Source organism: Lagopus leucura, unplaced genomic scaffold, assembly GCF_019238085.1.
Source record: "Lagopus leucura isolate 7727_CA_CO unplaced genomic scaffold, USGS_WTPT01 Super-Scaffold_100029, whole genome shotgun sequence".
NCBI classification, from domain to species: Eukaryota; Metazoa; Chordata; class Aves; order Galliformes; family Phasianidae; genus Lagopus; species Lagopus leucura.
Window position 1 is genome coordinate 1,023,070 of NW_024962280.1, and position 23,597 is coordinate 1,046,666.

General features: G+C 45.9%; 2 protein-coding genes across 4 annotated transcripts in view; both read left to right on the plus strand.

Moving 5' to 3' along the window:
* LOC122185427 (TCDD inducible poly(ADP-ribose) polymerase) overlaps positions 1-22,363 on the plus strand; it is a 32,911-nt gene extending 10,548 nt beyond the window's left edge. For 2 of the 3 annotated variants that reach the window (XM_042881221.1, XM_042881222.1), the window contains exons 3-7: positions 3,363-4,357; positions 16,411-16,579; positions 17,268-17,449; positions 21,209-21,484; positions 21,644-22,363. In XM_042881221.1, the coding sequence (XP_042737155.1) occupies positions 3,420-4,357; positions 16,411-16,579; positions 17,268-17,449; positions 21,209-21,484; positions 21,644-22,091 (2,013 nt within the window). In that variant the 5' untranslated portion in view covers positions 3,363-3,419 and the 3' untranslated portion in view covers positions 22,092-22,363. Of the gene's footprint in view, positions 1-1,562; positions 1,769-3,362; positions 4,358-16,410; positions 16,580-17,267; positions 17,450-21,208; positions 21,485-21,643 lie in introns of those variants that run through there. The other variant, XM_042881220.1, reaches the window with a different exon arrangement.
* A 751-nt stretch (positions 22,364-23,114) lies between these two features.
* The window catches only part of LEKR1 (leucine, glutamate and lysine rich 1), a 60,760-nt gene continuing 60,277 nt past the window's right edge, over positions 23,115-23,597 (plus strand). The window contains exon 1 of the mRNA XM_042881123.1: positions 23,115-23,204. The gene's annotated coding sequence lies outside the window, so the exon portion shown is untranslated. The remainder of the gene's footprint in view (positions 23,205-23,597) is intronic.

Here is a 23,597-nt window from a genome sequence, read left to right on the forward strand (position 1 = left end):
ATAATGAAAGCTTTTGCTTAAAACTTGAACATGTATTTAAAAATGAGGTCACGCTTTCCTGGCGGTCGTGGTTGCTTGCTTTTTGCATTTGGGTGGGATAGCCTCAGAAACAGCTTCGTGATCTGCTGCCGTGCCGTGATCTGTTTCCTTTAATTATACATTTGCATGGAGAAAGATTGCAGCCTCCTCCTGTCTTGGTGCCATCCTCCCGCCCTCCGCAGTGGGAGTTGTGCGTATCGTGGCGTGTTGTTCAGCCGGCTGCGTTATTTATATCTCATGCATGAAATCAGCCATTCCAAACAGATAATTTCTGCCCCTGTAATAGAAAACAAGAAGCAAACATGCACCCAGTTCTCTCTCGTGGGGTGAGGGTGTGACGCATCGCCGGTCACTGCGCTTACTAAACTCTCGCTGTGCCCTGACAGTGCAGGGCTGTGCCTGCCTGATGTTTCAGGCACTCAGGGCTCAATTAGGGCTGAAAATTTGTTTTTGGCTCCTGTAGGTGCAGATGCCTGCTTTCCTCAGCCTCTGTTGTGTCACTCTGTAAGCAGTTGGCTTTGACTGCATGGAGCTGAGTGCTGTAATTTCTTTGTAGCGCTGGCGCATTATAAGTGCATCCATGCAGCATTTTCCAAATGCACTTAATTCCTGCTGTCACCTTGTGAGCTGACAGCTTCTTTCCAGATGCTTGTGTTCTCTGGATACCTAATGCTATAAAGTTGTTGAGCATGTACGCACAAAGGGAATGGAGGCCTGGCTTTGTTGAAGAGAACAGCACCGCAGCAAACACCGTGATAGGCGTTCCATCGCCATCCATTTGAGCGTCGATTAGCCTTTCCCCCGCTGTAGGTAGCTCTGTGGTCAGGTCAGTGGTGCTGAGGAGCTGTCAGGCTGTATGAACACAGGACGCGTTCTGCTGCAGCACGGGCTGCCTCAGCACCCACACAGCTGGGCTGCCTCGTGCGCTCACACACGCACAGCCGCCTGCCGGAAGATGACAGCATGCTGCTGGCTTTTGGACAAAGGAAAGTTAGCTACGCTCGTAACGCCTTCCATCTCTACGCTATGCTGTGTAAATAGACGGGAACTCGTTCCAGTTTATTACGATCGCCTTTGCTGCACGTCCCTTGAAGCGGTGGGTGGGCCGGGCCCGGGTGCTGCAGCTCCGTGCTGGAGCGGTGCGGAGTTACACTCGGGATGGGGGTACGGTGCACGTCGTCACGAAGGAGCGCTCCTAGAGCAGCCCAGACTAGGAAGTTGGGTAAGGTCGGGAGCTCCGGTGCTGTCGTTGGTTTTAGTGCAGGCTGTTTGCTCCGAAGCGGTAACGGGGGGGCTGGCAGCGGCCGGTAGTTCCGTTCCGGAGCCGCGCCGAGCCGCCCGGGGCGGGCCCCTTCCCGACACAGGCGGTGCCCGGCTCCGCCCCGCGCAGCTGCCCTCGGGAAGCGCTATTTAAATGTGCGGGCCGAGCGGGCGCGGGGCAGAGGAGCGGAGCGGAGCTGCGGAGCGCTGCCGGGATTGCCATGCGCCTGCCCGGGGCCCGCTCCGCTGCACGGCTCGCCGCCTGCACGGCTCGCCGCCGGCCTGCTGCTGCCCCGAGCGGTCGCTCTGTGGCTGGGAACGCTGTTAACAGCGGCCGGCCGTAGCAGCCTGCTTTTTTTTTTTTTTTTTTTTCTTTTTTTCTTTTTCTTTTTTTCTTTTTTACCGTTCTTATTTTTTTCCTTGCCCCCTGCAGCAGGCTGGTTGCACACACGGGAGCTGCGGTCGGTCGGTAGGTTGGGGAGCAGCTCGGTGTGCAGTGTGCTGGGGTCGGTCGGTGTCCCTTGATTCTGGGAGCTTCGTGTTGGCTTTCTTCAGCGAGGGGAGTTGGGGGTGCGGCTCGTGGCAGCGCTTAGGGCTGAAATCTCACACCGGGAGATCTTTTTCTGTTGAAATACGTTGTGCAAATATAGCATTGCGCCTGGCGGTTGCTGAGGTTGTTTCTAAATAGCATCGAATGAACGATGTAAAAATGCTGAAATAGAAACGGCAGTGAGTTCTGCTGTTCAGTATGCCCACTGCTTTCTATTTTTGGAGCTGCTGGGGGATTCTGCTCTGTGCAGCCAGGCAGTTCCGTAAGGGTGAAACGTGAACAGCAAAGTAATCAACTGAGCGCCAACAGTACAGGAGCAGCACAGAGATAGAACTGGAGAGCTGCCCAGGCTTTTACCTCGCACACCAGGGGCTGCCGTGCGGGGCAGGGCTTGGGGTTGCATGAAGGCTGAGGGTACTGCTGGTGGCTTAGGAAGCCTGTTGTAGCTGGGGAGCAGTAAGAGAGGTCCCAGTAATTTGCAAGCTTGCTTTTCCTGGCAGACAAATGCACCGATTGCTTTAAACTTAAAAATAGGAGTGAGTAGTCCAACTGCTTTCTTTTTCCTGGCGATCTTGGCAGTGCTGTTTCCCAGGGTAATGCAAAAGCCTCTTAGATGAACGTTCCAAAATAAGGAAGACTTGGTGAGAGACTTTCCAGAGTGATCCTTGCTAGTAAGAAATGATGGCCAGATCTTATCTGTTTTCTGAGATTTTGGTTTGAAATGAGAAGTGACTTTGCTTGGAATGCATTTACCATGAAGTAATCCCTAATGGGTTCCACTCCAAGCTCTGAGGTGATGGGCACGGAGGTGGGAGAGGGTTTAATTAAATGTAATCAAATATTGCTAGATTGCTGATTAAAAGGCACACAGCTTGCTTTCTGGTGACTTAAGAGACATACCGCTCGTTTATACGTGAGGAAAAAATTTAGTTTTCATCTTAGGGCTAATTGAATTTGTCTCTGGTGAGTAAGCATCAGCCTTAGTTTCTGTCCCTGCCCAGCCGGAGCTCTGCTTGGCGAGGTGGGAGGGGAGCGGTGTGTCACTGCAGGGTGACTGGGTGCAGTGTGCTGTGAGTCAGGAGCTGGGCGTGTGTGTGGGGGGAGCGGCCATTCCTGGGCAGTTCTCAGGTGTGCGAGTGAGGAGACGTGAAACTGAGCAACACAGAGCTCACTTTTGTGCAGCATGATGAGCTGAAGTGCTGTTTGTTATTAAGCATCGTCGCAGGAAGGAAAGAATCAGACCATCCCCCTTTCCTGCCCCCCCTCTGGGGACTGTGTGTGCGTGCCTGAGTGTCTCTGAGATTTCATGTGAGAAGACGATGAGTGTGTGTTTGGGATTAATTAGCCTGAGTTTAGCTGGTTTCATGCTTTACGTGCCTAGGGGCTACCCGCAGTCACAGAGAGGGGAGGAGTTTGCCGTTGCTGGCTTCAAATCCTCTCCAGGGGTGATCTTGTTCATGTCAACCATGAGCAATTAGAGAGATTAACTGTCTTGTTTTCCTTTCTGCCCTAGATTGATCCTGGTGAGGCTCTGGGACATTTGAAAGTGATTTGGAGAGCAGAGTCTGTGATGGACACCGAAGCAAAGCCGGCGTGTATTGCGCCGCAGACTCACTGCCCAGGAATGAAGCGCCCTCCTTCAGAGGACTTTCCTCCTCAGATAAGACTGTCTGAAAAGATTCCACCGGTGAAGCCTTGCTTCAAGAAGAAACAGCAAGTGCAGAAGAGACTGGACACACAAACTCTCCGGGCTTTGCGGCCAATCTTTACCAGTTTGCTGGGATCTGGGACCTTGGATAGAGTTTTTGTGCCTCGAGGACAAGGAGGGGATCATAGTGATTTGTGTGAACCTGCTGTGAAAAAGGCTCTGGAACTCGGTACTACTTGTCCCCAGCCAGAAAGTAATGTGACTGTGCTGGTTCCAACAGCTCCAGACATGCAGAGTCAATTGCTGGGAGCTCATCCTGTACCTGGGCATCCTGAGCAGGAGGTGCAGTCAGGAGAGCAAAGCTTCTCATCAGAAACTGCTCCTGGGACTGCTGCTGACACTAGTAATGAATCGTTCCAGGATCGCCCTTTGCACCCATCTTCTAGCGATGGTGCTGCATGTCCTTTGTTCCCAAGCAAGCTTCTGGAAAGCTACACAGCTGGCCTATTCCAAGAGAATAGCTGTCCCATGCAATACACTCTAAACTCAAGCAATAAATTCAGTGCTGGAATATTCCAGGATAAAAGTGAGGAAGCTTCACTTGATCTGGTATTTGAGCTCTTGAACCAGCTGCAATATCACACCCATCAGGAAGATGGAATAGAAATCTGTGTTGATTTTCTCCAGGGCGCTTGTGTTTATGGCAATGATTGTCCAAAACATCACACAGTGTTGCCCTATCATTGGCAGGTGAGAAGGACAGCAACCCAGAGTTGGCAGAGCGTGAGCAATGATTCCCAGGAGCATCTGGAAAGACTCTACTGCAACCCTGACAATGATAGGATCAAAGTGAAGTATCGGTAGGTGATGGATTAGGTTACTTATTTGCAAATCCAAGCAATGGTGCAGAAATATGACAGAATGTGGGTTCTTTGTTCTGGTATTTTGTGTACAAGGGTTTTCCAAACCCTGTCCTGATGTTGCCTTGATATTTAAGAAGTTTGTCACAGACAGAAAATGATTTCATGCCTGTTAAAACTGATGTTTAGCAACTGGGAAGTGCAGAAGAAATAAGGAAACTTTGTTTTGGCAGAGGCTGTTGTGAACATTGTACTTGTTCTTTACATTCCTAGTTAGTCTCTTCTCTATATTAGAAGAAGTAGGGGTGTGAATGAGCCTTTGCAGTGATTGAAACAGGAGTGGTGTTGCAGTGCTTTCTGTCACAGTGACTCCAGGCCATGCACTCTGAACAGTCTTCATAATGATGTGCTAAGTAACTGAACTCACATTGGTACTGCGTTAAGTTTCTGTGGCAGGAGGATTGGAACTTGATGATCCTTGGGGTCCCTTCCAACCCAATCCATTCTGTGATTCTTTGTGAGACTTCTGTGTGGCTGATAACATAGTGAGGTTTCAGCTGATTCAGTAAGAACCGCATAAGGAGCACATCCAGAAATGCTGATCCAGTTAAGTGTTGTGATCCAGGAATGTTGAACTGTATTAGTTCTTGTTTCCTCTGCACATCGTACCATTTTCTAATCTTGGGAAGGGAGTAGATAACCAGGGAAACATAGAAGGTGTTTGCTATCGATTTAGACTCAATCCTGCACCCTGAGATCAAAACCAAAACTACTTAATCTTTTATAACACAGGTTTCCTTTTGAATAGTAGTAGGGAGTGCTGACATTTGCAAGTTCATCAGGTCTGTGTTACGTGAGTTCAGGGTATGGACTTCTGAATACTTTCTTTTTCTAGGGGAAATAACAACACGCAGTTCTCACCCTCGCCTCCCCCCGCTGCACTCTGTAAGCTCCGTGCAACTTATTCCAGCAGCAGTTGAAATTCAAAGTGATGCTTCCATACCTTTGTAGCAGAAGTGTCAGATTAGTCTTTGCCATCCGTGTTCTATCACAGGAGTATCCTTTCTTCCTCGGTGTGTTAGGGCAGGATTATTTGATTTGCATTTACTATGTAGAGATTTCCAGTTGGGCATCAGAGACCCAGTGTAATGCACCAGGTGTCCGTGAGCCTTTACCTGACTGGACGTTGGGTTAGATACCACAGTTCAGGCTCTGTCAACTAGCAAATTTATCCTATTTGTCCTGGAAAAATATGCCCATCTAATTAAGCATAGAATAAATCTTGTAACTGTCTAGCAGATAAAATTCACCATATTTTACAATGTATGCTTCCATTTTTTTTTCCAATTATTTTAAAAGGTTTCTGTAAACAGAAAATATCGACCAAAGGACTAAGATAAGCTCCTGCAAGCAGTTTAAATTTGAGCTTTGCACAGATGAGCAGAATTGTTTGTTGTTTTTTTTTTTTTTTGTTAGCCTGTTTTTTAGCATGTGTCCACAAAATCCATTGCTATCCCCACAATCTGCCTGTTCTCAGTGTTGGAGTCCCAGATGATTAATCTTAGAAGGAACAATGCTTCGTAATTGCTTAGTCATCAGATCACAGCTTGTGAAGCTGGCTGAGCCATGCTGTCCTCCTTCACACTTTTTTTGCAGGTTTCCAGGCTGGTGAGTAGTTTGGCCTCTCGGTACACCGAGTTTCTGTCTGAACTGGTCAGGAAGAAACTCAGAGTTGTTGGCAGACACGTAACGTTCTGTTACCACGGATGAAGTCAGAGAAACAGCACGGTCTCGGGCACGGTGGGTGTGCTGGATCAGGGCACAGCTGCTGAGCTGCAGCCAGCCTGGGGTGTGCTGTGAGGCAGGGGCAGCTCCTTCCCACACTGCAGCGCCCCGAGCAGAAGTGGCTCCTGCTCTTTCTTCTTCCTGCTCTCAGGAGACTTTGCGAAGATCCTTGCTTAAGTCCGTGCTGTAACACCGTGTCCTGCTGCAACACAGGAACATTGTTGCAAACTTAAAATATCCTCTGGTGGAATGATAAATAGACCAGTTCTGTAACTCTTGCATGTTCCATCCCTTCAGAGAGCTTCGTGTTTCTCGGTAAGCATCAGAGAGAACCGGGAAGTGACACTTTTTTTTTAAGAGCAGAGCTGCTTGCTTCAGACACCGAAGCAGATATGCCTTAAGACTTAGTGTGGTTTCAAACTAGGTTTTGAGCTGAGGGGAAGTGCTTTCCTGTGCCTTGTGGCAAGAAGTGCTCTTGTGCAAGAGGCAACACAAGTTAGCTCCTGCCTGAAGACCCTGCTCACCTCTTGGGCACAGAGGGTCAAGTGCTGCGTGGCTCCTGCTGTTGCTGGCTGGTGGTCAGTGCAACCTGGCTTTGCTTTGTTCAGGGCCATGTTGTGTCTCATGGCAACAAGATGCAGATAGAGCCTGTTGAACCTTGCTGGGAGACTTGCAAACATGCTGGGACAGCTCATCGTTCACATGGTTACCACATTATTTGGCTAACGCTATTAATCTCCTGTGGTCAGACTAGCTTTACAGGCCTATCTGTACAGATTGCATGCGACGAGGAAATGTCTGTTCAGCAGTTTGCATGTCCAAGAAAGGCCATGCAGAAGCCAACTGCTAATAGCCAGTGGGTGATAGTTGTTTTAAATAGGTTTGTATGGCACAGTAAGTAGTTATTGCTGTCTGCGTGCCTAATATCATCACAGCCTGCTGCTCTGATCAAGTTGTGCTGAAAGTGTTGTGGGACAGTAAGCTCCAAATTCAAGTATGATGTTCTCTAAGGAGCTATTCATATTTTTTCTTCATGTCCAGTGTTTTGAGGTGAATAACGTAAACATTCAGATAGTGCCTTTCACCTAAGGGGGACGTGATCCTAAAGCAGGAAAATGGGGAACCTTACTCAGTTGCTTCTTTATAACTCAACTGCCTTGGATACTCACTCGCTGCATGTGACCGCAGACTGAATGTATAACTTTATGATAAACTGTTTGTAGTTTTGCTCTCTTAAGTCTTACCAAGTATTTATAGCCAAACAGCAAGCTATGTACACAGTATATACAAACTTCAGCAGGTTAAAATACTTCCAAGCACTCTGTTTTCTTCATGTGTGTGAGGAGTGGCCCTGGAGAAGTTCCAGCCTGCAGCCAAGTATTTGAGAGAACAATGCCAAGTGCTGCTTTTCAGCATGAGAATACCCCAGCTGTGATATTTTAAGATGCTCTTGAGGAAGGGGAAACGCTTGGTGCAGAACTCAGCAGGTCTTCCCTATGCACATACACCTGTCTAATCATGCATGTGCTGCTTTGCAAAATAAGCAGCCTCCTAACTGATTACATGAGGATTTGTTTAAAACAACTGTGTGGTTCCTGACCCATCAGATCCCCCTTTGGCTGGGAATTCCTCCCCCCTCTTGGCAGAGGAGTTGTCCCTGTGTGCCGTGGGAATCGTGGCCTCTGTTCAAACACGTGCACCTGGCATGTCCCAACTCACATGAAACAGCAGCTTTTCAGTCTGTCTGTCTGAAATCTGATGCTGATGTGTTGTCCTTTTGCCCCCACCTACGTCTGCCTTTGCTCTAAGTAAACCATAAGCCCCACTGTCCAATTGCAGTCCGGCTTCATCACAGGATTAGGACTCTCCAGTGTCATTATGTTGGTGTGAGTTGTATGAAATCAGTCCTGAGAGCTGGAAGACAAAGGTGCGTGCGTGGCTCCAGCCAGGGAGAGGCAGATGGAGCTCAGTGGTGTATGTTCTGCCTGGAGGCAGCTGGCTTGTAATGGTTCTTGCACACAGCGTAAGGAATAGGTGTTCCCTACCAGGACTGTCAGTGAGTGCGTGGAGAGACCTGGGAAGGAAAGGTAAGGACAGAAAGAAATGTGCAGGAGATTGATTTTGCTCTGCTCTTGTTTGCAGTGTGCTCCTGTGATTCTGTGAGAACATTCTTACCCACCTTTAAAGCGCTACAGAGCACAGTGTAAGCACGGCAGTTGTTTGAGGACTTATGCTCACAGCGTGACCTATTGAATAGCTAAATTAGGAAGTTCTCTTTCTGATCTGCCCAGCTGCCACGGTGTGAGATAACTCATGTGTTACTGATAGCACCGGAGATGAGAAAACATCTGAAATTCACCGTGCCGTGTGACTTGGTGTGGTGTTTCTTGAATAGACACAGCTGAGTGATTCTGAACTTCTAATTCCCTGCTAGAAGGAATGCAAGACAAGGACTCCCACTAAAAGCATGTGAAGAGATTTTGGAAGTGTGTTTGCTTTCTGCTTTATGCCAGAACATTTCAGTGAATTGATTTTTGCCCCACTTTATAGCACCATTTGCATATGAAGTAAAACTAATTGGCTTCGAACAGGGAAGTTCCAAGTGTCACGTTGAGCCCTCGCAGGCATCAGCAGTCGTTTATATCCCTTTTCTTGTTTCATGTCAATAAACAGATTGCAGTTTTGGAAACAGCTGTCACCTGGCTTCAGGTTGAGGTCAGTCTGTTCCGTGTGTACTTACATTAATAAAACAGTCCTTTCTGAAAGAAAGATTTATAGCTGTTGAAACAGATTGCCCAGAGGAGTTGCTTACAGGTAATCCAGCAGTCACAGTGCTGCAGCATTGTCTGCCTGCCACTGCGTTGGGCTGAGGGACAGAAAGAGGCTGTTAGAATTATTTGCTTAGCGAGAGCAGTGATCATGGAGTTCCTTCCTGGTTGGTCCAAGGCTTTGTTGAACCCAGTAGGAATTTGAGCAGTAATGACAAAGCGTGCTCCTTGTAGTGAAATGCACAAAGAAAAAATGCAGCTGGGGGTGCTTGTGCAGCATGGGACGTGAAACGTCTGCATGGGGCGTTTGGGGGCTGAGATGTGTGGGCTTGATGGTCACTAGTGAGCGTGAGGCTTGGCTTTGTATGGGCACTTATGGAAAGCATTGAGGAAATGGATGCAGCTTTGTTATTTGTCATAATCTCAGAGGTATTTCTCAGTAGCTAACTCCTGAGATTGGGTAAAATTCTGAGCAAATCAGCAGCTGTGTGCATGCAGAAGGTTTTGAAAAAAGGCTGTAGGCTCCATCTGAGTGCCTTTAGGAGGAGGTGGCAGTGCAGCTCTGTGAAAGCAAATACCTTTCTCCTAGCTCTGTTGCTGCTCTTGGCTGTGCTCTGCTGTCTCCAGAACAAACACTGCAAACTCCTGACCCCGACAAATATCCAAATAAAGAACAGCAACATCTTCTATTCATTACATTTTCAAATTTGCTCCTCAAAGGTGGAGTAAAAGCCGTTAGAACTGTAGTCAAAAATTCTGTTCGTTTTGCTACACATGGAGAATTTCTAGTGTTTTTGACCAGTGTCTTCTAATCTGTGAAAATGTGTTTTGTAAGTAAAAGCTTGGAGTTGTAGGGCTCCAACCATCACAGTGCCCGGGTCAGCAGCAAGCTCAGCTGATGGCTTTTGTGGCTGCTTTCTGTCATTGCAGTGACAGAAAAAATTTGAACAAAACAACCTTCTGTGAAACACATCCCCCTCTGTGCGGGGAGGAGAGCTCTGAAAGCAGCAGGCCACCCCAGGCAAGGACATCCATGCTTCTCTGCTGTGGAGAAGAGAGGACTGGCATTCACATCGTGATGTTGGTGCATGCAGGAGTCCTGGAAATCATGGGAAGATGTGAATGTGTTTGACATCACTGCTACAGAATGGTAGATGGAACCGCAGCTCCCAAGAAGGAGCATTTTAACCCAGTGCCTCCCTGGCTGCCAACAGCAGCCATTGGTGAGCTCCTGGGGGTGCGTGGCTGTGTGTGCAGGGACCTGCACAGGCCTTGGTCTGGGGCCAGGCCCTCAGCTCAGCAGTGTTGGGCCCAGTATGTTCCAGAGCTGTGGATCTCAGTCAGGTGGACCCTCTTGCCATGAAAGTCAGCTAACAGTGCAACGTGGGCAGCCCAGGCAGGAAAGCCTGCCTTTCTGAAGACCCAGTAGTTTTGGTAAGGGATAGGAAAAGCAGTGAAGTTGCTGTAGTAATAGTAAAAAGGTGATCTGTGTGGTTTGGTTTTTCTCCCCTTATGATAGAGCCTTGAGTTGTAGCTCTTTCTGTAGCACCTTTCTTTTCTTACAGCTGAGAGAAGTATTGCCATGTGAGGAGGCAACCAATTAAGTAAAACACCGAGCTAATTTCCTGCCTTGTCACCTGCTGCCCCTCTTGGTTCAGTGTCAGAACACAGAGATGCTGATAAGATCAAGACCGAGACTAAGGGCTCATGTTTACCAGCTCGTGTTCATGCTGCCCTGCTGTGGTGCTGCTCGGTGCAGGAAGGTGCCGTGTTCTCTTCTCAGGCATGCTCCTCCAAGCAGCTGAGCAGGATCTGCCTGCGTTTCTGTTGCTGCTCTGTGAGGTTGTGCCCACCCTTGGGTGTTAGTCAGGCTTTCACTGCTGCTGTTTGTGATTGAATCAGTTTGGGGTTTGAATGGAGCAAATTTTGGCTGCAACTGATGTAGCTATGCTTAAAACAGGGAGTTCTTACTAAGGCACCCTGCCACAGGAGATGTGCGGTTTCTTGCTCAAACACACCTGATCCCCCACCTGGAGCTGGACTATGGCTGGCAGTTCCAAACAATTGCTGGCTGCGTGTGCTTGTGAAGTACAACCAATGTGGGCTCAGCGTGCCATGTACCAGCTTGACTTGAAGCTCCCATAGGAGCAGAGTTGGGTTTGAGCGTTGCATACTTACCTACAGAGCTCTCTGTACCTGCTTGGATCCTTTAGGTTTGTTTGCTCCCTTGAGTGGCTTTCAGGCCGTTGCTGGCATGGAGAGGAACCAGCTTAGTCAGAGAGAAAATGGGCAGTTTCATCATCTAATAGTGTTTGGCTCTCAGTGTCACAGCTGTTCTGATGGGAACCAAGTTTCATTTCCTGCACAGCCCTTTGTTGATGGCTGTGTTTTGTTTTTCTGTGAGCTGTGCTTGCGGTAAGGTGCATGACATGTAACTGTACTTGGGAGAGTTTGAAACCACATGCATTTTCATAGCACTTGCAAAGGCTGTTTCTCCTAGTCACCTATTTGTACATAAGAATTACAGAACTTCTGTGGAAAGAGCACGCAGAGTTCACGTGAGGCTGAGGTTCTTCAGAAGAATGCCAGCAAAGCTGAGCCCGAGCACTTGTGTTTCAGTAGCCCTTTGTTGCCCAGCAGCCTGCAGTGCTGCTGCTCGCTGCTGGGTGCTTGGCCAGCTCTGTGTCTGTAAGAGATTTTGCCACTGTGTTGGCTCTTACAGATCGGTTGCAGCAAAGACTGAGCTTCTCAGGAGCTGGGTTCTGCTTTTGAGGGCCCTTGTGGAAGTTTATTTCGAGCTGTTGCTGTTACACAGCGCCAAATTTGGTTTTCTTTGCGTGCTGCATTCTGAATAGGGTTCAAATGCTTACTCCTCAGTGAGGATAGCTCCACTGAAGTGGGTTATTTCATGAAGGGAGCCATTTACGAGGCCTATTGTTGGAGAGGCGTTGTTAGCAGTCTCCATTCCCACCTCACGCGGATCTGCGGGGCTTTGGGAAGCTGTTGAAGTCTCCCTTGGGGTGAAATGGGGGTGGCAATTCTCTGCTTCAGCAGCAGGAAATCTTGTGGTGTTTGCAGAGAAATGTATTAATTCTTCAGCTGGGAAACACTGTAGAAAGAACACTGCTTTATTACTGGCTTCAGGCTGTCCTGTTCCATCCTTCCCCTTAAGATCTCTGCCTGCTGCTTGGTGCGTATGCCGTGCCTCAGAAGCAGTAACCCATCTCAGCACTGAAGAGAAAGCGTTGTTATGTTAAAGAACGTATCAGGTGTAACCTTGAGCATCCAGCAGGCTTTTCTTGAGCCCCGAGTTTGGGGTCTGTGTGCTGCGTTTGGGCCTTGGGCAGCCCAGAAGTGCGGTTGTCGCTTCTGCTTTCATCACCGGTGTCTTAAAGCCGCACGCAGGGATGGAATCACGCAACGCCCGCTGTAATCACGGTTCATTTTTCTGCCATGGCTTTGCATTATGTAAGCTGGTAATAGGCTTTTTAATATGCAGAGGAAGTGCTTTAACCAAAGAGCTATTATTAAACATCTTTGCTAAATATATTTTAGGATTTCAGAGCATGAGTGCCACTCTGTTGTCATTTGAAAAGTTCATATCCCTGCGTGGAGATGGAAACTGTTAGAGTGCAAATAAATATTGAGATAATATGTATTTTATGTGAATTGGGATTTTTAGCAAAAGAACATATATTCTTATTGTCAATATTTTAGCTGCAAGAAAAAGAGCAGGTGGCTGTTTGACAGGCAGTATGTTTCTCAGATGCAGTTGTTTAAATATGCTTTTATTTAAGATTTTCAGCTGTATAAAATACTGTTATTCTAGCAGATGTTAGGTAGAAAATGTGGGGAATTTATAAGTTTGTAGTTGAAGTATTCATGGAAAAATAAAGCAGATTGTGCAGATGTCAGAGAATCCATATGCTCAATTTTCCATTAAAGTCGATTGGAAGCAGCAATCCAAACCCTTCACTAGCTTTACAGATAAAAATAGCTATTTTGGAGCATCCCCCTTTTAATGGAAATTTGAGTTTCAGTAAAACTGGGCTAAGTTTACATCATGAAAAAAATGGCAGAGCCTTTCCCTGCTCCCAGCGGAGGGCAGTGGACAGAGACCACCACAGCAGTGTTTATGTTGTAAGCATCTCAGAAATTGCTTGATGGCATTTTTTCTTCAAGAACTAATTAGAGCCTCCTGGGTTCTCATCTGTCACTTCCTGCAGGTGAGCTACTTGCAGCTGGGGCTGAGTGGGGCAGCAGAAAGGCAGCCCTGGGTGCCCTGGAGCCAGAGGATGCTCTTTGTGCTGTAGGTGGCTCTGACCCTTATGGTCCAATGGGCTGAACATTGCTCTTTCAAGATGAGGAAACAAGAGGAGTTGCTGTGTTGAATTCCAATTCAGATCATACATGTGGTCAGCAGGGGTGTGCAGGGAGCTGGTTGGGTGCATGGTGCCCAGGTTTGTATTGCAGTGAATTTTGAGCACTGGTCAGCAGGAACTGCCAGTTCCTCAGCTTGCTTACAGGGAGGTTCCTTTGATAGAGGAGAGGCAGAAACAGTGAGCTGCAAAAATGTAAAAAATTCCAAACAGCAGAGAGAATCATTGCATTTGTTGGTAACTGGAGAAGCAATCTGGCAAGTTCTATGCAGGTTCCACAGAAAAACACTCAGCTTCCAGAGAAACTATTTTCTGTGCAGGCCCTCGCTAGCTGCCCGCCGTGTCACTCTCAAACAGAACCTCAACTGCCTGTAGGTTTTGTTCATGTAGGAAAAGAGTTGACAGCAATGCGTTTTACTGGAATGGTATGTGAGGTTTTCATATTTCTAGAAGAATGCTGCACAAACCCTACCGTTCCTCAATTGCTTTGCAGCTAGAAAATGCATGCACAAAATATTTTGCATATGCGCCATCAAGCCAGAGGCTTGGGGAGTTTGTCCCAGAGATCTGTTTGCTCTGCAGGAAAAGCAGCAGGAAAAGCAGCCCACGCTGCCTTCATCTCAACCACTGTTTGTCCTCCCACTGGGTTCCCTCGCTTCATTGCTCGAATTTTCTCTGCTGTGCCTGCTGGAGTTGTGTTGTAGCAGAGCTGAGCACACTTTAGATGCCCCACTGATGTACCAGCAGCCACCCATGTCTCAAGTGCCTGCACAATTTGTTTTCCAGTCTTCAAAACTAAAGATTTGACTGATGTTCATAGGTAGAATCACAGAATGGCATGGGTTGGAAGGGACCTCAAGGATCAAAAACTCCAACCCCACTGCCACATGTAGGGCCACCAACCTCCATATCTAATACTGGACCAGGCTGCCCATCCAACCTGGCCTTGAACACCTCTAGGGATGGGGAATCCACAGCCTCTCTGGGCAGCTGTTCCAGCATCTCATCACTGTCATAGTAAAGAACTACATCCTTTTTCTTTGCACTGCATCAACACAAAACCACTCCAAGCATTTTCTCACTGTCTGATCTGACGATACCACATGCAACACACAAAACTGTAACAGCTTCACTTAAACTCTGGGTTACTGTCTTTAAGAGAAAATAACATCTGTAGAGACAAGTCCGTCTGTTTGTTGGTGCTTTTTGGAGGTCACAGATATTTGGAGTAGGGGAACCCCATTGTGTTGTTTGACTTGAAAACAGAGGGAAGTGGGAATGGATGCTTGAGCAATGAGCTTTTGTACTGAGGAATACCTGGCTGTGCATTTGCTTCTTAAAGCAGGCGGCAGTGTCTGGGGGTCCTGAGTCAGGGCCTGGCACTGAGTCCATCTCTTGACTCCAAATGGTAATGCAGCACCAGTTGAAACTTGCTTTTCTCAAAACTGACGGTTTTACTGATCAGTGAAATTCAGAATACAGCCAGGGGATGTATATTTTGCTAAGATAGAGCATGTGTCCCTAAGGCAGTGTTAAAAATCCAGTTGCAAAGAACTTCACTCACAAACTCCTGTCGTGCTCCTGCTGGCCAGGAGTGCAGCTCAGTATCACACACAGATTGTTTCCTCATGGTTTCACACGTTGTCTTCTAATAAGGTAGATTGCAGCCTGCTGTTACAGAACAAAATGACTCCATACCAGGAAGGTGGGCTGACTTTCCTGGTAGATCTTTTTTGTTTCACTACCAAAAGCACGTGGGGCTTTTTGTAAGCCCAACGTGTCACTTCAGTCCCTTCACCCTGGGCGTTTATTTTGATTGCTGCTGGTTTTCCTCCCAAATAAATGCATCTCTGCATGCCTTTGGCAAGCACAGGGAACAAACTGGGAGCCCCTCATGGATGGTACACGACAGAGCGTTGTCTTGAGAAAAAATGTCATCCAAGGTTTTAAAATAAGCTGTAGATTTCAGGTCTCAGCTTTATGTTTGCTGCTAAGAAAGTACTTTGTATAGTCTCAAAAGCTGCATTTCCCAATAGAAGCAATTAGTAGCTGTGAATGAATAGCAGTAAGCTGACAACCTGTAGAGATTATAAAAGTAGAAGACTAATTATGTAAGCTGTATTATTTTGGAAATGCATTCATGTCTAAAATAAGTTCTAAAAAAATACTTTTGTAGGGAGTGAGTGCTATTACTGTCATATCTTTCAGCTTCTTTACATTCTGTGTTCTAAGTTCCTGTTTGCTGCTAAGCCAGCAATTGGAGATTTTTGTTTTAATTTGATGCATCTTTCAACACCAACTCATAAACCAACATTAGAAACTGTTTGCTGAGCCACTCTGCAGTCATTCATTGTGAAGTGCAAAGGAGAGGCAGTTGAAGTTTCCTTTAGATAAAAGGCACACTCTGGTTCTTCATCCACAGCACCATTGTGTTCCGTGTCCTTTTGAAAGCTCCAGTCACTTCACTGCAGTTGCACATTAACATTGGTTTTTGTAGCAGCAATACGTGTACTCAAAAATAGCTGATATTCCTCAGCATCAACTGTGTAATAGCAAACTCTTGTCTCCTTTTCATATTGCACTGGTTCTGTTTTGTTGCACGTTGTGAAAGATACTTGAGCTCCCTGGTGGGTTGGCAGCAGATGCTCCTCATCTGGAGACGTTTGCATTTTCTTTTCTTCCCTGGAGCACTAACTTTCACAAGAATAACCTTTTGAATAGTGTGTAGTTGCTTCTTCCAGTGCAGTCGTGTGATGCATTTACTCAGGAAGTATGTTCAAAATGTCAAGGATACGTGTATTGCTTTGTGCAGGATTCATGTGTGTGGAATAAATGCTGCTGGGTCAGGAGGACTGGTGGGTTTGGGTTTGGGCTGTTCTCTGCTGCTGATCGTGGTTGGTACTGCTGCCCACAGAACCTTGTGAAGAGTGAATTGGCCCTGTTTTGTCCTGGCATACATTCCATGTGGAGCATCCCTCTGGTCGTGGGTCTGGCTGTAGGATGTGGGCACATCCAGGCTCTGGGGAACACTATGTGAGCTGGGGCTCCGTCCTGTGCCACGTCAGATAATTGTAATGGATTACAGAAAGTGACAGTTCTTCATTTCTCTTATGCTTTCCAGAGGACACGAATTTTGGGTGGATTTAAATGTTATGAAACTATACGAAACTGTGGAGTTTGACCAAATGCGGAGGCTGTCCACACCATCCTGTCCCAACTCCAGCTCCAACTACTACACGGTCTGGAAGTACTTCTGCAGGGATCATTTCGTCTGGAGGGAATACTCTGAGGTATTTAGCATCTTCCAGAGTCCTGCTCTTGGGTTGTAGCACAGGCCTATCAGTGCACTGTGTGCTATAAGCAGCATGCCCACTTTCAGTCTGTTTTCTCTTTGAACAATTTGAAAAGTTACCATTATCCTTCACTCTTTAGTGGACATAGTTTTCTGTATCAGGTTTTAAATAAGCCTTCTGTCTTCCAGCTCTTTAACCCCTATTATGGACACATAACCTGCATCCGCTGTTAAACACAATTGTGTCAGACAAAACCAAAGCAAAGCAAAATTTCTGTTTGCTCTCCACTAAGCCTTTTAGATACCTGTGGTTGTTAAGGGCTCACCTGTGGCTAACCAGAGCTGTACAAAATATTGTATGGTCAGTGTCTTAAAACTTTGGCAGTGCTAGAAAGATCTCCGCCAGTATAAAATGCATCTTGTTCGCCTTTTTTCCTGCATCATGCTGACTTTATAGCATGCTAGGAATCTTAGAGCAGAGCACTGCATACAGCCTTTGCAAATAGAATCGTGCAAGAGCTGGAAAGAGTCCAGAAGAAACACTTTTCAGTGGCTTGTGGGTTCAGAGCAAGGGAAAGAGGGGAGGAGAAGGGACTGGATAGAGGGACTTCTTGAGGTGCCTGGCAGAAATACTCACTTTGAACCCATGGTTTATCATGTGTGCGTTTTCTGTTTTCTCGCAACAGCCCGTTGTACGGCTGATAGAAGAAGCCAGCTGCCGAGGTCTGAAGGAGGTCCGCTTTGTCACCTGGCATAACCAGTATATCTTAAACATCAAAGATGGCTTCCAGCAGAACGCGTGTTTCAGAAGAGAAATCAAGAGAAGACCTCTTCTTCGCTCCTGCGTTGTGCTGATGCCGTTCTTGCAGTACGTATCCCAGCAGAATGGAAGCTGTTTGTTTTTCACTGTGTTCTGTCCACGAGACTTGTGTTCATTAGGATGTGACAAGGAGACGGGTATCTTTGGTAGGAAAATGCTTGGCCACGTTGGCAACTACTCACTTAATACTTCTCAAGGCAATTGTTATCTGAGGAAGTCCTCGCTGCTGGTCTCTGTTATTTATAGACTCTAATATACCTTTTGGATCTCAGACATCAGAAGCCCAGATGTGCTTTATTCTTGCCAAACTGTTGTCCAGCTTGCAGCCTTTCACCTACTATGGTGACTGCCAGGCCATCACTTCTAGGTCCCATAAAAATGAGTGTTCAAAAACATTCTATAATTTTCAAGCACAATTAAAGCATTCCTTGTTTTTATTGTCATCTCAAGGGGGGTGAACATGTTTACCATCAAAGGCAGTGAGGAAAGTGTTGCATTGTAGTCATTTTTTGATTACAATTCATAAAAATGCCATTTTTGTGATCTCACCAGCACAGCTGGAAACATTATTGTCGGAGTTCAGTAGTTAGGAACATATTGTCCTGTTAGCAAAGGGGTGGAAGTCATTAGTCTGACTGGAAGCTTGGCATGCTGGGCCAATCAAAGGAGATTTAACTGCTGCATTAGGGCTAGAATGCTCGTTAGCTTGCTGGGTTGTTAGAGCATCTAATTGCGAGGTGAAAGTGAATTTGGTCAGAGCCTGAAAACAAGTGGCTGCTAGACACATTTTTAGATGTGGTTTCTGGAAAACCAAAAATAATTGAAGAGATACTTGAAGGATGCAAATGAAATGAGCAAACATGGACTTTCTGGGTATAGCAGTTATGGTTCTGATCTTAACGAAGAATAAGGATTGAAGTTATTTCCCTGGCATTTTACTAACAGTGATGATTTTATTACAGTTTAAGTCTATGGTTTTGAGAGATGCTAAAATTATGCAACTCCCAGTAAGTTTAGTGGGCCGTTGAGGGTTCTACACCCATGAGGGTCTGACCATAACTACCAAATCTAAATTGCAGCTCTGAAATTTATGTTGTTCTGCCACAAACCTCATTCTTTTCACTTTTTATCCAAAGTCTTGGTAATTCTGACTTAAAAATCCAGCAACTGTCAATAGAGACCAGAAGAGTGTTTTGAATATTAGCAGGAGATGTCTTTAAGAAGCCAATGTTTGCCTCCACGTATCACACAGTGCTCCCCACCTGCGGGGTTTCCCAGCTGCTTGTGGCAGTTACAACGTTTCAAAAGAGTGCTGGAATAGAAACAGTGGTGATGGTGACAGTAGTGAACAAATGCTGACTTTTTACTGCTTTCCCTCGTACAATACATGCTTACACATAAGTTACATTACTCAGAATAGATGAACAAAGTACACCAAAGGATGCAGAGTTTTTATTGTGCTGCTGACTTACTCATTAATCCACAGCTTCCTGTTATTTTGCTCTTGCTCCTTGAGCCCGAGTGTGAGTGAGTTTCTCAGTTGACTTTAGGATGAGAAGAGCAAACTAAATAAAACCACAGTGGAATATTGCAGGTTGCTGTTTGAATAATCACTCTTAGAAAAGGCCGTCTTCTGGGTCTCTTTAAGCTGTTAATGAACAGTAAGAAGTTTGAGTTCAGTCAAATCCATGCAAATGAGCTGAAATCTCTGTTCAGTTTTGAGCAGCCAGTGGCAGCCACGTGAACAGTTTTGTAGAGTATTCCTGCTTTGAGCAGTGTGAACGGTGTTACAGCTAACCTGGTTTGGAGCTCAAGTGAATCTGTTTGGAAGCAGACACACACACCCCATTGTTCCTGTAGTCCTGAAGAGCTCAAAGGCAATCAGAAATTCACATAGAATTATTTCTGGGTCACACAGAAACTCACATGAGGTTCTTTCAGGCTCATGTATCCGAGATTAAATATTCTAAGAGGTGACCTTAATTGGCATTTCCGTAGCTAAGATGTAAATAGCAGTAAATTGTTATTTATCTAGATAATTATGTTTGCTCTGCAGAGAAAGCAGGCTAACAAGCATGGGCAATCAGATGTTGCTCTGTTTTTTGTATACCTTGGGAACAAATGGGCTTTTCAGCCTGAATTGCACTTGAACAGAAGATGACTGGTTCTTGAAGATTCGCTCTGTGGAAATAACTTTGCCTTTAGCAGAGCTGTGAGTTTGCTCCCCAGTAAACTTCCTTTTACAAAGAGAGGACAGGGAGTCTTGTTTGCCTGTTGTTCCTGTGCACTAAATGCAATTGCATATACGCAGGGAGGCAGGATTTGGCCTTGGGTGTTGTCAAACCTCAGCTCGCCCAAGGTGAATGCACGAAATTCCCTCCCTCTTGCCCCCTAGGCAGAACAAATCTTCTCCTTATGCTTTGGCCATGATGTTTTATGAGAAAACAAGTGACCTGAGAAATCTCATGAGCACGGGTAAAATGAGCTGTGCTGTTTGGAGACAGGGCTTGCCCTGTGTCTCTCGAGTCAGACAGCAGAAACCTCCTGCCACTTTTGTAAGCTTCCCTAACAAGAGGTGGCTGCTTCTCACTGCTCTTCACCTGCTTGTCAGCACTTCTGGTTGGTCCTGGAGTCGGTAGCGACCTTTTCTGTGAGAACACTTGAGCAATGTCTTCATCTGCTTAAGTCTGAGAGCGTTCAGTGTATTCCTGCAGCTTAGAGGCAACCTCACCAGCCTCATGAGCTGAAGATATATATGCTTACGGACAGAAAACCAGAGCCTGAACCTGCTAGCTTTACATATTCAAAGTATTTGCATTGACGTAAGTGGGAGAACTCCATTAAGTAAGGATTATTCAGCTGAGCAGAGCTTGCATGTTCAGATTATAATCAGGTGAATATAAGCCACAACTGCCATACCCTTTATCTAAATTTAGTGGGTTCAAAAGCATGAACAATTCCACAGCAGTGAGGGTATTAAGAGTGCAATCTTGCCTTGGCAACTTGATTTTGCCAAGGTGTGGCCCTTTTCTGGTGCACGTGGTGCTTTTCTGTCATAAGCAATAGAGGCAGTGGTTGCCTTCCTTCTGCCACTGCTGACCTCTTCCCTGGCAGCACACCCAAAAGGAGAGGCTGCTCTCACACATGGAAATAAGGAACTGCAAATGCAAATCAACATCTGGCCTGTGCAAACGAAAGCAGTACGATCCTGGGTAGCACTGCAAACGTAATCCCTTCTTCTAGATAATGTAGTGAAATATATGCAGCTTCTGCCTGTAAATATTATTAATCATGGATATTCATTATACTGTGCAAGAAACTCTTTCTGCTCCTTGTGTTGTAGTCTAGGGAAATTAGGTCAAATGTTGCCAAATTATTCTTCTCCTCTGGTTCTGTATGTCTTACTCTACATGTTAAAATAAGTAATAGTTTACAACCAGCTTATAAAAGGTTTGTGTTTGATAGCATTCTGCCTCTTATGTAGTTTATAACCACCCCTCCACCCTAGAATCTGAACAATAAAGATTATAACAGGCTTTTAAATCACCACCAGCTGGTAATATTTTCCCAAGTGGAACTGCATGCTGGAAACTCAAGATTTTATTATTAGTTTGGATGGATGCAGGAGTTGTTAATAGAGAAGAAATAGCTGACATAATTGTTTTAAATGAGCATTACGGTGATGTAAATGGTTACAGAATCAAAGAGCAGTGATTGTTAAGAAACATTGGTGACCAAGTAACTGTGATGAGAAGCTGTTCAGCTTGTGAATGTTCAGGTGCAAATTTGTTCTTCTTCCCAAACCAGGACTCTAGGTGGCAGTTCTCCAGTGCCCTCTCCGTCAGCCGAACCGCTTTCCTCACATGTCTTATCTCCAACTGCTGTTACCTCTCCAAACTTCTATCCTGAAACCTGGATTAGTATGGATCCGTCTCAGGACTTCATCCAAGTGCCTGTTTTGAAAGAAGATAAAAGCTACAGAACCATTTATAACCTGTTTCACAAGACTGTGCCAGAGACCAAATATAAAATCTTGAAAATTCTCCGAGTGCAAAATCAGTTTCTTTGGGAGAAATATAAAAGGTAAGGTGGTGCAGGCACCCTGTCCTCGTGTCTCCTCTTACACCTGATGTTCCAGAGTATAATGCCCATGCCCTTTGCTTGAAGAGCTGTAGCGAAAACTGCTCTTTGCTTGCAGATCTACGATGAATTCTCATTTTCAGTTTCCATCTTCTATTCCAGGAAAAAGGAATATATGTCCAAGAAAATGACTGGGCTTGACAGGATAATGAACGAAAGGCATTTGTTCCACGGCACCTCCCAGGATGTGGTGGATGGTATCTGCAAGCACAACTTCGACCCGCGCGTCTGCGGGAAGCATGCCACCATGTTTGGACAGGGCAGTTACTTTGCCAGAAAGGCAAGCTACTCTCACAATTTTTCCAAAAGGTCACCCAAAGGAGTTCATTACATGTTCCTGGCTAAAGTACTGACGGGGAGATACACTGTGGGCAATCACACCATGAGGAGACCTCCGCCTGTCAACCCGGGCAGCATCACCAGTGACCTCTATGACTCTTGTGTGGACAATTACTTTGAGCCTCAGATTTTTGTCATTTTTAATGATGATCAGAGCTACCCTTATTTTATTATCCAGTATGAAGAAGTTAGCAACACTGTCTCCATTTGAAAACTTGTGCTGCTAAATTACTCTTATTGACATTTGTAGCAGTTTTTGTGAGGGGAAAAAAACCCAACATTACAGAACTGAATGAAATTACTTGTTTGCAAGGAGGTGACTCTAAAAATGTAGAAGGAAGATCTGAAGTGACCAACTGTGCATTTGCTGTTTGATTATGTATGTGCAAACTGTAAATATTTTTCCATTGTTTATAGTTGAAAATCTGTGCCTTTTGTTATAAAACACTGTTTATTTATGTTAGTAAACATTCATGTTTAAAATTGTGTTTGTGTGCATTAATTTCAGTTGTGTTCTGTGCATATTGCAGTGTCTAGAAAATTGTGCTCTGGTCTTGAAGTCTTATGGATGGGCATTTCTAGATGGAGTCATCCAGGCTGGGCAGGACCTTCCAGATCACAAAGTCCAACCTGGCCCACCGAGTGCCAGCACTGGGCCGTGTTCCTCAGTGCCATGGCCACACATCCCTCAAACACTGCCAGGCATGAGGATCCAGCAGTGCCCTGGGCAGCCTTTTTCAGTGCTCAGCCACCTCTCTGCAAAGAAATTCTTCCTAATGTCCAATGTAAACCTTCTCTGGTGCGCCTTGAGGCTGTTTCCTTGCACCCTAGATAATCCAAACTAGATAATTTTCATCCCCGGTCTACTACATGAGAGATGCTCACATCCATTCCTTTTACTGCTTTATTTCAAGAGGACTGGGAGACATTACCAAACTAATATGTTGCTCATAGTTTGGATTACTAAACAAATTCCCACTGCTGTCAGGTGCCTCGAGCTGAAGGAGGGCAGCTCTGCAGAACGGATTTATTGGAAAAGAAACCTCAAAGAAACCCTCTCTTGGATGAGGTTTTGAATTTGGTCAAGAATGAAAGTTCTTGCTAATGTTACTTTTACAGTTAATTAAGCTGATAATGAGTTAAAAAAATGATAAAGTAATAGTCAACACATAATACTCATTTAATCAGGGCCTTTGTTGTGTTTTCTAGGCATCTCTGCTTGGCTCGGTGCTCCTCAGTATCTTTAGCTGTGATATGGACAAGAAATAGAAAGTAGTGACTGCTGGTTGCAAGTGGCCCCAGCCAGGAGGAGTGCAGAGGACAGGTCAGTGGTTCAGAGCCCTACACGCTGCCCAGGAGGACAAGCTCTTCTCAGTGCCACCTGTCTTAACCCTGCTCATATCTGCAGCAGTCAAACCGCCTGTAAGTGGAGGAGGGGCAGAACTCAGGCAGCTGGTTCCAGTTAGCTCCCATCCTCTGCTCTTGGCAGTGTAGGAGGTGTTTGCCTTGGGGAAGGAGGGCTGTGTTGGTGCGATGGGCCTCCTGGAGAGAAGACATCAGGAAGGTAAGGTGGGCTGTGGGGCAGGGAGTTGGGGTTGGTGATATAGCCTAGGTTGTTGGCTTTTAAAAGCTACTCAGTCTGCTGTCTTGCTTCTTTCTGATGACCATCAGGATTTCCAGGCTTTCACAGTTTGGTGATCTCTTGTAAGGAGATCTG